Source organism: Centroberyx affinis, unplaced genomic scaffold, assembly GCF_046629955.1.
Source record: "Centroberyx affinis isolate AG114_WGS23_722 - 3 ecotype Tasmania unplaced genomic scaffold, CSIRO-AGI_Caff_v1 ptg002023l_1, whole genome shotgun sequence".
NCBI lineage: Eukaryota > Metazoa > Chordata > Actinopteri > Beryciformes > Berycidae > Centroberyx > Centroberyx affinis.
The window spans coordinates 66,351-78,757 of record NW_027280362.1 but is presented as its reverse complement, the minus strand read 5'-3'; the positions used below and the strand labels follow the sequence as shown (position 1 = coordinate 78,757).

At 42.2% G+C, this 12,407-nt stretch overlaps 1 protein-coding gene across 2 annotated transcripts in view; it reads left to right on the top strand.

The window, feature by feature from the left end:
- The window catches only part of ptprfa (protein tyrosine phosphatase receptor type Fa), a 205,681-nt gene that overhangs the window by 155,711 nt on the left and 37,563 nt on the right, over nucleotides 1–12,407 (top strand). For both annotated transcript variants that reach the window (XM_071531031.1, XM_071531030.1), the window contains exons 19-20: nucleotides 456–668; nucleotides 10,828–10,991. In XM_071531031.1, the coding sequence (XP_071387132.1) occupies nucleotides 456–668; nucleotides 10,828–10,991 (377 nt within the window). The remainder of the gene's footprint in view (nucleotides 1–455; nucleotides 669–10,827; nucleotides 10,992–12,407) is intronic.

The window sequence follows — 12,407 nt, the reverse complement described above, 5'->3', positions numbered from 1 at the left end:
GTGTGTCACACTTGCTTGAGAACTGTACAGAGAAGCTGCTTTGGTTCCTGCTGTAAAACCTCTCAGCTCAGTGACTTGCTGTAAGTCACTTTATACAGAAGCTAGTCCAACAGTACACATAAAAATGGCTGACGCTCCAACCATCCAGGAACGATGATTTGAATAGGAATGACCGTTCTGCGGTTCAAGCCCCCCACCCATCCTAGAGCAAGACACTGAGTCCCTCCCAGCTCCAGGGCTGCTGTTGTGTAGCTGAAACTGACCTCTGACCTCCTATGGAGGGCGGCAAGAGAACAGAGAATGCCCCGACAGGGATCAAGAAAATATCACATTATTTTATAACTGTTTTTGAATCAAATGCCATATGTTATGTCATGTCGTGTTACGTGACGTTGTCATGTGACATCATGTTACGCCTGTCCCAAAGCCTACTGTTTCTTCTGTGTTCCCGGCAGCTCCTGGAAGCCGGCGCCGACCCCAGTCTGCACAGAAAGAAGAGACAGGCCCAGGACTTCCTGCAGCCCTACATCGCTGCCAAGCTGGACGTCCTGCCCGAGGTCTTCACGCTGGGCGACGAGAAGAAATACAACGGCTACCACAACAAGCCGCTCCCGGGGCAGCAGCAGTACCGCTGCTTTGTCCTGGCCGACCTGAAGGACCACGAGTCTGTGAGTGACAGTCGCTGACCTCCACTTCTTTATATGGATATGCATATGTGAGGTTTATTTTTACAAGGGTCGGTGCAACCACAATGACGTATTGCAAGCGAATGCCAATTGGTTGTATCTGTAGAGCCGCACCATTAATCACATAAATAGTCAAAGCTGCATTAGGCAAGATTTTTATGTAAATTGCCAGCCGTCTTGACAGCTCACACAAATCACAGAGTGGGGCTGCAACAGAGAAGAGCGTCCCGTCCCCGCTAATTGAGACGCTGTAGATTGACCCTGTTTGCCCAAATTAAAGTCTGGTGTCGGAAATCTTTCACCACACAGGAAGCAATGAATCCAAACTTAAGAGTGAAATAAAGTGTCTCCTAAACAACAGCAGCAGTGAGCGCTCTGTCCAGAGAAAGCTGAAGAGAAAGCTTACATTTTTTGCCTCTCGTCCCTTTGGTTTCCTTTGGTATAAAGCATCACAGATGGGCCAGGTTAGGAAATATGAGCGTGCTGTGTGCAGTTTACTGACATCACCTCACAGGATTTCTGGGTATTTAATTTCTCAAAATTCAAACCTCTCACTTTAATTTGGGTCTGACAACATGCAAAAGTTGAACTTTTACACTCTTTTACACAACATCTATTCAACAATCATTTTAGAGAGAGATACATCCGGTCCACACACTGTGCATGTACGTCATATGTGCAGAGGATGATGAGGTTTTCACCAGTCAGAAGCCTCTTTGGCCAGTTGTTGAGCAACTGCAAGCCAACAATCAGAGTCAGTGTTTAACAGGCAGAGAGTGGGTGGATAGATGTGTAGCAAAAGGAAAAGAGGAGAGGTAAATCAACTGGTAAATAGCTGTATTGTTTGGTGAATGTTTTTGAATGTTTCAGCCACTTATGGTAACTGTTGAAACTGCCAAAATGGTTTCAGTTACTATGATCGCTATACAGTATATTGATTGTTTATTCGATATGTTGATATATCCATCAACATGTGCATTTGCTATGTTAATTTTTTTCTAGTATTCTAGTATTTAGCTAATGTTAGATAATTTTTAATACCTGTCTAATAGGCTTGGGCCGATATTCTATATTTTTCACGATATTTCGCAAATATCGCAATATTTTCCGCGGTATCGACTATTGTTATTGAATATCGTTGGCAGTATTGAGCACCGTTGGTACAGGAGACTACTAGGAGGCTTCTGACCACCCTGCCAACCTAGTGCTGTGTGTTTTTTCTCCCATTCACTCCCTCTGCCCTCTGTAGCACGCAAACACACACGATCCAGCCTCCTGTTATTACCCGAGAGGATTGTGAAGTTGAGTCTTAGACTGAATTAAGTTGTAGGTTCCAGTTTGGCGTGTGCGCAGCTGCGCGGTGTCGGGAAAAGTTCACCGAGACCGAGGCTGCGCTCGCACCTCTCGCCCTTTCATAAATCACAAAACCACACCGGAGAATGAGGGAATGGCTGAGGCAGCTTGAACGGGGCTTTGATATATGTGGACCTACAGGAGGTTTGTCCTCATTCGCGGCCTTAAAGATCGTCAATTGAATAGCTCTCCTAACTTCATCTCTGCTCCTTGGGTCACGTTCCAGTTTTTGCCCCGGCAGTGTTCGTCACATACAGTTTCCTAAATAAACAGGCTGCAGTTTGTTGTGAATGGCGTTGTTTTCCCCCCCTTCAGTGTTTTCTATCCGGAGAACAAAAGAGCAGCCCCTCAGGCAGCGGCGCTTACATGCCAGGCACGTTGCAATGATGTGAGCCATGTCCTTGAGTCATGCGTATGTATGTCTGTGTAGCGCTCACACGGCAAAGGCATGATCCCGCCGCACACTCCACTGTCACACAGAGGCGTCCTACCGATAATTGGTTCCTACATCTTGTTTTGCGATTCAGCCCGTCGCTCTAATTTCAAGTTGCTTTTGTTCTGAGATCAGAATTCTGCCCCTGTGGCATCTCCATTTCAAATGTTTTAAGATCTGAGGGAGGGTTTTTTTTTTCAGTTCCAGGAAAGCAGCTCTGACTTCTGGCTTTTTAAACTGCCGTGATATTTCCTGACTGGTAAAAGCTAACAGTGTGACTGTGACATCTTCTTTACTGGCTTGGTCCTGCGTATGTCTGTTTCCCACTACACTGTTAAAAAACTGTGTTAAAATAGCACAGGATGTCTTGTCGCTAACTGAAACATATTGATCGGTGGAAAAAATGTATCAATTAAAGATGTGTTCCTATTAAAGGAAAAATCCATCCTAAAACAACTGCTAAGAAGCAGCTATTGGTGATGTATTTCTGGGTCCATTTTGTTGTTTGATGGCAATTTTTTCTTATTCCAATAATATACCCAAACATAGAGAGTACGTTTGGTAGAAGTTTGATATGGCAGAGATCGAAGAGGGGGAATCAATTTCTCCACAGACAGTAGCTTCAATAGACCAGAATGCAATGCAGCCACAAGGCATTTTGATTCAGGGGCTAATCTGGGAAATGTAGGAAATGACTAACTAGAAAAGGCAGGTTGAGGGGAACTGGATTCCCCAAAAAAGTAAATTGCAACTCTTGATCACTAAATAACTGGAATGCATTGAACATCACAGATTGATGATACATGACAGTGAGGATCAGAGGTGGGGGACAGATTAGTCTGAAACAATTCAAATGAAATGTGTTAAATCAACATTCAAAGGTCATTCAAACGCGCCATGTCGCAGTTACATGGTCGACGCCTTAGTTTAAGAGTGCAGCTTCGGACAGAGCTCGTGTCATTGTGCCAGCACCCAGCCACTCCAAGATGCAGTGAAAGACACATAGTTGAATGTGATTCAAGCCTAGACAAAAATAGAAGCCTAATCACATTCATTGAAAATAGGGGGGGGAAGTATAAGCTTAGCTTTTATTGCTACCGCAAAGCTGCTGGCAGCGTGGAGGCGAGAGGAGAGGGAGAGAGTAGGAAGGAGAGAGAGAATGGAGAGGGGGGGGGGGGGGGTGGAGGGGGGGGCTGGAGACTGTAGCAGAAGGGCACTGCGGCTTTCTATGGCTCCCATGGCTGGTAAACAATCCGGGACGTGTGAAATTGGATAAAAGAAAAAAAAAGGCCATATAAACTGTATGATCATTTACAGCAGAGGAAAAGAGGGGAAAGGGGGAGGGGGTACAGCGAGGGCGAACAGCCTCGGCTTCCCTGTGGGAGCGACAGAGAGGTGAGGAGAAGAGTAAGAAGTGGAGAGAGAGAAAAGAGAGGGAGCTTAATGGGGGATAAGATTGGTAGGAAGGGGTGAGGGGTGGGGGGGGGGGGCACCTGGGGGAAATGCGCAGACATACTTGAAAAGGTGAGGAATGCAGCAATCACTGAGGAGAGAGAGGATGGTTCGGACGGCGTGTTTGGAAAATGAGTTTCCTGGGGTTGGAGGGACTGGAGAGAGAGGAGAGAGAGAGATGCTGAACTTTGAGAGGAAACGACAGAGAGAGAGAGAGAAGAGAGAGAGAAGACTGGAGATTGGGGAGTGGGGGGGGGGGGGGGGGGTCGACTGGATCCCGTCCCGTTTGTCGCCGACAGACGAGCTGCGTGAGCGGAAGATTCCGGCCGAGGAGGATTCTGACAGAGTTCTGGGGAATAACAGAGCTGTCAGAGCGCATTAGAATCACACATTGTTTCCGCTTATTTTATCAGTCCCCTTTTTCCATTCTTTTTAGGTAAGATTATGGACAGGAGACAATAGGAAAATGTTCTCCTCCTCCCACCGCTATTAGACAGCCTTCTTCTCCTCCGTCGAATCCAAAGAGCGATGCAGAGCGAGCACATGTAGCGGCGGCGGCACATTTTTCACCCCCCGAAAGGATTCGTTTCTATCAGGTATAGCGCCGCTCAAATTGATCACTTCCAAAGTTTCCCCCCCCCCCTTGAGATTATCTAAATATCCCTCGGAATATTCTCCCGCTGTGTCTAAAAGCCATGACAGCTGCCGTTTTTTCCCCCCCCAAATAAAACTTTTCTATGCTGTCTGCAGTACTTTGCAAAAAAAGTACCAGAGAGAGCTTCTGAGAAAAGAAAGCTGTGAGAGAGAGAGGGGAGACAGATGAGCTCAACATGCTATCAAGTTCCACACCTTTTAGATGTTACGGTTTCAAGGTTTCTTCTGTGGATTCATATTTGTAACAGAGTTGGAAAGTTGGGTAAGCTCGGTCCTCTTTCCAAAATACTGCACTTTAAGAGCCTGCTGGTGTGTTTGAGATTGGGAAGATAGTCCTTGTTAGCAAGGATGGAAGTAACAAATTACATTTACTCTTGTTACTGCAGTTGAGTAGCTTTTTCTGTGTACTTTGTGTACGCAGTAATGTTACTTTTACTTGAGTATGTCTTGACTGAAGTATTCTACCTTGCTACATTTTAAATTGCATCCATTACAAAGTACAAACTTTGCATCGCATCAGAAACTAACAAGTCATAACTGCATCTGCATCAAACATCAAAATTAATTAACCGTTACATTAAATGCTCAAATTTGCCCTTGATAGTAGCAGTCATATTGTTTGTGTTAGCCTGGTTGTTGTCTAGCTAGTTCATTAACCTTGCTAGCTAGATGGAGAGCTAATAGCGAAAGAAACATCAATGTAGTAACGTTATTAAATATTGGGGATGGGCATTTTCAGTTATTTTTAATCACAGACTAATGACATGAATTTATCTATTTTATATTTTATAAAGCTTAACATAGTCTATGACATTTATTACTTACTGACCTCTTTGCCCTCTTGTCCTTTTTGTATTGAATGCCAAACATCATCTGTAACAATGTCTGTTTTTAAGACTTACTAACCTTTTGAGTACATTTTAAATGAGCTACTTTTTACTTTTAGATAGTAGATTTTTACACCAGTAATTGTACTTCTGACGGATACTTCAGTAAAGTCTTAGCAAAGTTATTAAAACTTGCAATTTTGGAGCTCTTTCCACCTCTGCTCATTAGCATTAACTACACCAGCTAGAGAAACGCAAAGTGCCCAGAAGTGTTATTCTCACATCCCTGGGCTTCTTCAAAAAAATAAGTGTCATATCAGTGAATGTGTGTGTTTCCGGATTTGGCCGGTTACATAACATTTCATTAAAACCATATCATTCCAGTTACCTGGCCACCTCAGTCCGGTCATTTTCAAATACATTCCATTTAGAAAACCATATATTATTCCTTTCGTCTCCAACAGTCCGATCAGCTACAGTATCTCCCTGAGCTGGACACTGGGGAAAAAATATGGGATGTCATCGAGACAAATCAAATCTAGCTTCAACAAGAACGACTTGGAAAAGATGATAATGATGATGATATGATGGTGACTCTGAGAGCACCCGGGGTGATGAACTGAATAATCTATATGGATTTTGAGGCGAAGTATGGATTTTTCACATCACCGTCCCTCCTGCTGAATCATATCCGCTCCACTCTAATCTAAAAAAATCCTCTCTTATTTTATTTCTGTTCTTAGCTCTTCTTACTTACATGATTGTTCGATGGTTGCACGAATCTGTCCCTTGACCTCCTTAGTATTGGTTGCTTGCAATGTCGCTGATCTAGGAATTGAAGCTTATTCTACTGTTACATTCATTAGTTAAATGACTCAAAGGGTAAAATGTAATGTAAAGGATTATAATAAGGATTTAAGCCAGAGGACCGAAAACAGAACAAGACTGGTTTTCGAGGGGAACAAATAAACATGCAAACCTAATTTTGCACATCTTGAAATAATGATTGAAAATGTTTGTTGCTCATGATAATACGGCTATTCAGATTACAGTGTTAGGAACGCATTAACTGCATAATATATGGTTCTTTGAGGCAAAATATGGTGGTACTGGTTTAGTATTCAGATGGATTATGTTACTGATAAAAATTTTAAGATGTGATCTGCAATGAATTCCATTTGGAAAGTAAGATTCTGATGTTAAATATACAATCCAAATGTCCGTGTAGATTTTGGCTGTATTTACATGTTTTTGAAGAGTTTGACTTGTTTGGAAGTGTCAAAGACCATCAGATGTTTGTTTTATTCCTGCATTCACAACATGACAAATGTGAACACATCTTTCACAGCAACAAAATCCATGTATAATTCATGTTATTCTGTTGCATCCTGTCAGCCCTTGTATCACAAGCTCAGACAATGAATGTAAGAGGGAAAAAATATCTCAAATGAATGAATTGATATGTAAGCCAAAGCCATTCGTGGGGTGACATTGTTTTAACAGGCACCATAATTCAATTACGCATATGGCTTTTAACTCAGAGTACCTCCAGTCTGAGCTTCAGCTCCTTTAGCCTTGTAGAGCCAGAGCCCCATCAGGCATCTGGTAAGAGGGATATTTATAGTCCCATTCACTAACAGTCAAACATCCTGCGCCTGTCACTGAGAACACAAAGTGACAAGTAGCACAGTTACTTAAAGTGAATTATGCCTCGCAAATTGATTCATTTAACTTTATTAGATGGTGCCAATATCCAACTGCTTACACATTCTCTCTGCAAATAACTAATCAGGGTGCAAAACAGACTTTTTTCCAAGGACAAGAACAGAAATTGGCTTCTTTGAGGGTTTATGATGCAACCATGCAATATCTGTTTCAATGATGTGACTCTCTGCTGATTCACATAGTGAAATACTGACTGAAGTAGGGCTGTCAATTTCCCTAAAAATCAAATTCCACTATGAATTGACTGAAATGAGTCAAGTTCGACTGAAATTTGAATATTAATGATACAATTTACATAATATTGACACACAAATGAATAAATAAATAAATGCAGTTTTTGATGCATTCAAGTGGGATTCAAATTCTTTATGGTTCTTTAACATTCGACTGAAATTCGAACAATGAAATTCACATTAGCATGAACCTACGCAGAAATTTGCTTCGCTTTTCATGGACATCAGTTGAAAACCAATGTGAATAAAAACAGTCACTTCCGGTCACAAATCAATTTCGTACTTCACCTCCGTGCAGAGTTCAAATCTGGTGAACCTTATCCTGCAAATTCACACAGTCGGAAAATAGAAATCCTGGTTTGGCTGTGTTGACCTCTGAGGAAAAAAATCCAACATGGATGGATTACATAATATAGATGGTATATTCATGGTTTTCCTATTGCATTGTGCAGCTAAAGTTAGCTTGCTAACCACATAGCACAGCATCAGTCAGTTGATTGCTCAGGGCTCCAGACTGCGACCATTTAGTCACATTTTGCGATCATTTTTCTTGGCAGTGCCACCAGAAAATATAACAGCAAATAATGTCATAATTTGACGCTGGTGGGTCATGTACATATTCACCCGCACTGGAAACCAGGGTGGAAACACTGGTGAGGTTTGTAAGTCCAGATATAACACAGAGCAAGTTTGCTAGTGCAGCTCCATGGCAGCCTTCTGGAGACCGTTTCTTTAGAGTTCCAACAACGTCAAATAAAAAGATTATAAAATTACTGAAGGCAAACGATTGCAAAGTGAGTCCAAAGGTCTAATATTTACGTCATTATCTCCTAGATTTGCCGCACTTGTTAAGCAGATGCTGCCTTCAAGTGCTGTCGGAAATATTGTAATTACAGGTAGAGCGTGCTTGAACGACCAAATAAAGTGGTAAATAGTCAGTGGCGAATATCTTGTTTTCGTTCTGTGATGTTGACCTCCAATTACTTGCATTTTCTCACTTGCTCTTGTGCTTTGTTCTCTAAAGTAAGGCATTATGACAAATGTGCCTGAGCTGTTTTGAAAAGTAATTGTGAGACAGGAGTAACTCTACACAGCAATGTCTGTCTTGAGTAACAAAACAAAGTTAACTTCCCTAAAGCTGTATGTAGTCTTCTATCCCTGAAAATGTATACAGTACAGTACATTTCTTTTAAGGGGAGCCTTCTCAGGAAAATACTCTATACTGTTTGCACATTAACTTGTTATGCACTTTATGTTCGAAAGAAAAAAACATACTTTATTATTAAATCAATTGTTGCACCTTATTTCTGCTTTCAAAGCTTTTTTTATGTACTTTACATTTTTATCTACTTTATATAGGCCACTGCAGTTTGTAGCAAAATAATATCTTAAATGTGTGATGCCACGGCAAACTGTTGCGACACCAAATTTTGTGATTGCGCCACCAGTTGAAAAAGTTAGTCTGGAGCCCTGTTGCTCCTTAGCTACGTTAACTTGCTAACCAAATAGCATAGAATTGGAGTTGATTGATAGCTAGTTAGCTACTTAACCAGCTACTAAACAATGAATAAAGATTGATGCAAGGTTTTTCACAAAGTGTAATTTATTGTAGAAACCATGGTAGCTATCTTCTAGCGATCTCCTCACAGGTCAGTTTGCCCTTCTTTTTATTTACCACTGCATCACCGCGGATAAGCAAACCAAAATATCGGTCCAACGCCTTCTGGGACATTTTGCGCCTCCTAACAGGAGTCTGTGTTCGTCCCATGCGGTTTGGAACGGAGAGGCTGCCACGCCGCCTAATGATGCCAGGGGAAACGGGGAGGGTTGGCCAAGGGTCTGGGCTGCCGTCCGGAAGGCGTGGTGAAGTTGTCGGCATTATTGGATTTGTCCTCAAAGGATACCGCTGATGCGTATCCTCCCCTGTGCCGCTGCCAGCCTCCCTGGTCTCTGCAGGGTTCCACACAATGAGCTGTGTAGTCCCACACCTCCAGCACATCAAGCCTATCTCTCTCTCTCTCGCTCTCTCTCTCTCTCTCTCTGTCCCTCTCACCTTTTATTCAGACTCCTCCTCTACTCCTCCTCTCCCTCTCCTCTGCTGTTAACTCCCTGCTGCTTCCTAAGGTTTGTCACGAAGTCATTAAGCAGCTGCCCTCAGCCCGAAGCAGCTTGTCAGCATGCTGTCTGTATTTAGGACTTAAAGCTCCCCCATACTCCTATATGGAGGCCTGGCTCACTTACATGCCCACCAGTGTCCAAAATTAACTTTTTGGCTCACCTGCCAAGGACTGGTACCCTGGAAAAAACACATACCTGCCAAAATATATTTTTTTTACCAGCCAAAATAATATAATTTTTCGCAGAAATATGTCACCCTACCTGTTTTCAATGCTATTTCAGGTGCTGTGTGAGTTTTAATTGTAAATCTTGGTTTTTCGCTTATACAATCTTTTATTTATCTTTTTTTTCATTTTTGTTGTTGCTTGTTTTGGATGTGCTATCTGTCATTCACCTAACGTTAGGCTAGTAAACTGTCCAGGCAGTGGAGAAACAGAAGCTTTGAAGCTATTCCTTTATGTAGAGCAGCGTAACAGGTAGCCAATCAGGAGCCTGTTTGATACAGAGTGATTGATTTGCTTTGATTTGATTGGCTCACAGTCAGAGAGAGTGTACAGTGGGCAGCAGGGACAGTGTGTGACCAAAGAGTCTATATAACCAAGACATTCAAATGTTCTTTTACCAGTATTTGGTGCTTGGTGGATGGTCATTTTGGACCCTGATTCACACTAATTAAGGCATTACGATTTTGGAGGTAAATCCAAACCAGACTAAATGCAAGACAGTTAAGGAATAACACCCACTATCACTTTTGCATGAATAAATATTAAAACAATTAGGCTAGATCTTTGCCAGGATCAGGCTAGAGCTAAGACACTTGTGTGAAATAATAGCTTCTCTCTTTAATAAGATACAATTTCTCATAACCTATCTTAATCAATCATTAGTCTTAGCCTCGCCTTGAGTAGTCATGCATACCAAAGAAACATTGGGTTGTACAGATCACCAGTTATAAGAAACATTAAGATAAAAGAGGGTGGTGGGGGTGGGGCTGGGGCATCCATTCTTTATGCAGTCTTCTCTTCTCCTCTTCTCCTCCTCCTCATGATCCATCCCGCTTTGTCCCACTAAGGAGAAGTTTTCAGCTGACTCTGGCCCCAGACGGCCCAGACTCTCTCTCTGTGGTCCCCCTTCTTCTTCTGCTGAGGCATCATTCAGGAAGATTTATCTGTTCTTCCGTATTCTGGCTGGAACAAAAGCCTGCATGCTCTTGGCTCTCACATGGCACATAGTTTGACACCCTGCGTTGGACCTTTAAACTGATTATTAAATGAATGCAAGCCAGGTTATTAGAGAAATCAGGTTACTTTGAACGCAGTGTTGACCGTCCCGTTCTACATTCACAGCAGAGGACGTTTGCGGCGAGCCCGTACTCCGAGCCCATCATGGTGAAGCTCCACAGCGGAATGACTCGACACAGCGAGGACCCGGAGATGCTGTGGGTGATGGGCCCGGTGCTGGCCGTGGTCCTCATCATCATCATCGTCATCGCTATCCTGCTCTTTAAGAGGTGGGTGTCAGTTGTGTTTGCAAGAGAATGGTATTCATAAATATTCACTATGTTTATCTACTGAAGATCTGCTCAAAGTTACAAAGTGTCAGCAAAAACATCAATCGTAACTTGGGTTTGACTGATATGGGTTTTTGAATAATTGATGATTTTGGATTGAAAACTCTGATAGCTGATATTTTGAGCAAATATTAAATATCTTTAAATTTGACTATTTTTATATATAAAAAAAGTGTTTCCCCGGATTTTGTTCTTGTTAGGGTTGAAAAGCCTCTGAAACAGCATGTAGGCCAAGGGGCACTAAAACACTCCATTGAAGTCAAGGATATTAATAACAATAAATTATAATGATAAGAACAGTTAACAGATAACAATAAAAATAAAAGATATTCATTCTTTTGTGGAATTTAATCAAAATGTTGCATTAGAATCAATTCCTGTTAAGGGATTCTCGTAGGCAACCAGTGTAGTATTGATCAATTCTGCAATGAATATGTAATCAATCAAACTGCATCATATCCATCATATCACAGGTGGATGATTTTGTCAGAACCATGGTTCAGTGTAATGGAAAGCTGACATATCGGACTAACCCTTATACTGACTGTTGCATTAAGGTCCGCTCACTGGAACAGAAATTCCACTAGACAATTTAAGAATAATATTATCATAAATAGCAGCCACTTACTGTACCATACATTGTGTTCCATTTGTGTCATCTGTTATTTTGACAGGACATAAAAGCAGCACTAGTTTAACCGTACCTTTGAGGCATTTTCTCCTCAAATCATGTAGTTGAGCGATCATTTCAGAGCCATCTGCAGGGAGACCTGGAGCCCTTTTTTTTTTTTCTTTTTTTTTTACAGCACAGCAGACAACAAGAACTATTTACAAGAGCGAGACGTGAAGAAGTGGTTGGAGTTGAGTATTTTCTAGAGTTGAGACATTCATTCATCTGGGCTGAGCCTGAAGGCTATAGGGTGCTCCTTGGCATATGGGAGGAAGGCGCTGTTGGGTGCCCCGCGGCCCCGCTCTTCCAGGCTGACAGTTGGCTCGTGTTTCCCGGGCTCGGGCTGAGCCAGGCCGTCCTAAGGCCAGACATCTGGAGCTGCTGACTGGGCTGAAAGGGGGCATCCATATGGCTAGACCGCCGCTGACATGGGACTACTCTTTTTGTCTTTCTCTCTCATTCTCACTCTCTGTCAATCTACTGGGGTTCCAACTATATGGGTTTTTTCTACGTGTCACATCACTAAACATCACTATATTGTCGGTAGCATTTTACATTATGGTACAAATTACAGGGTAATTACTGTGTAATTACATAGAACTTATCAGAAAGTAACTGGTAAATTCTGGTAAAAAGGAGTAACTATTTGTAATTACCCATTATTATTATTATGTGTAATTTCTCAG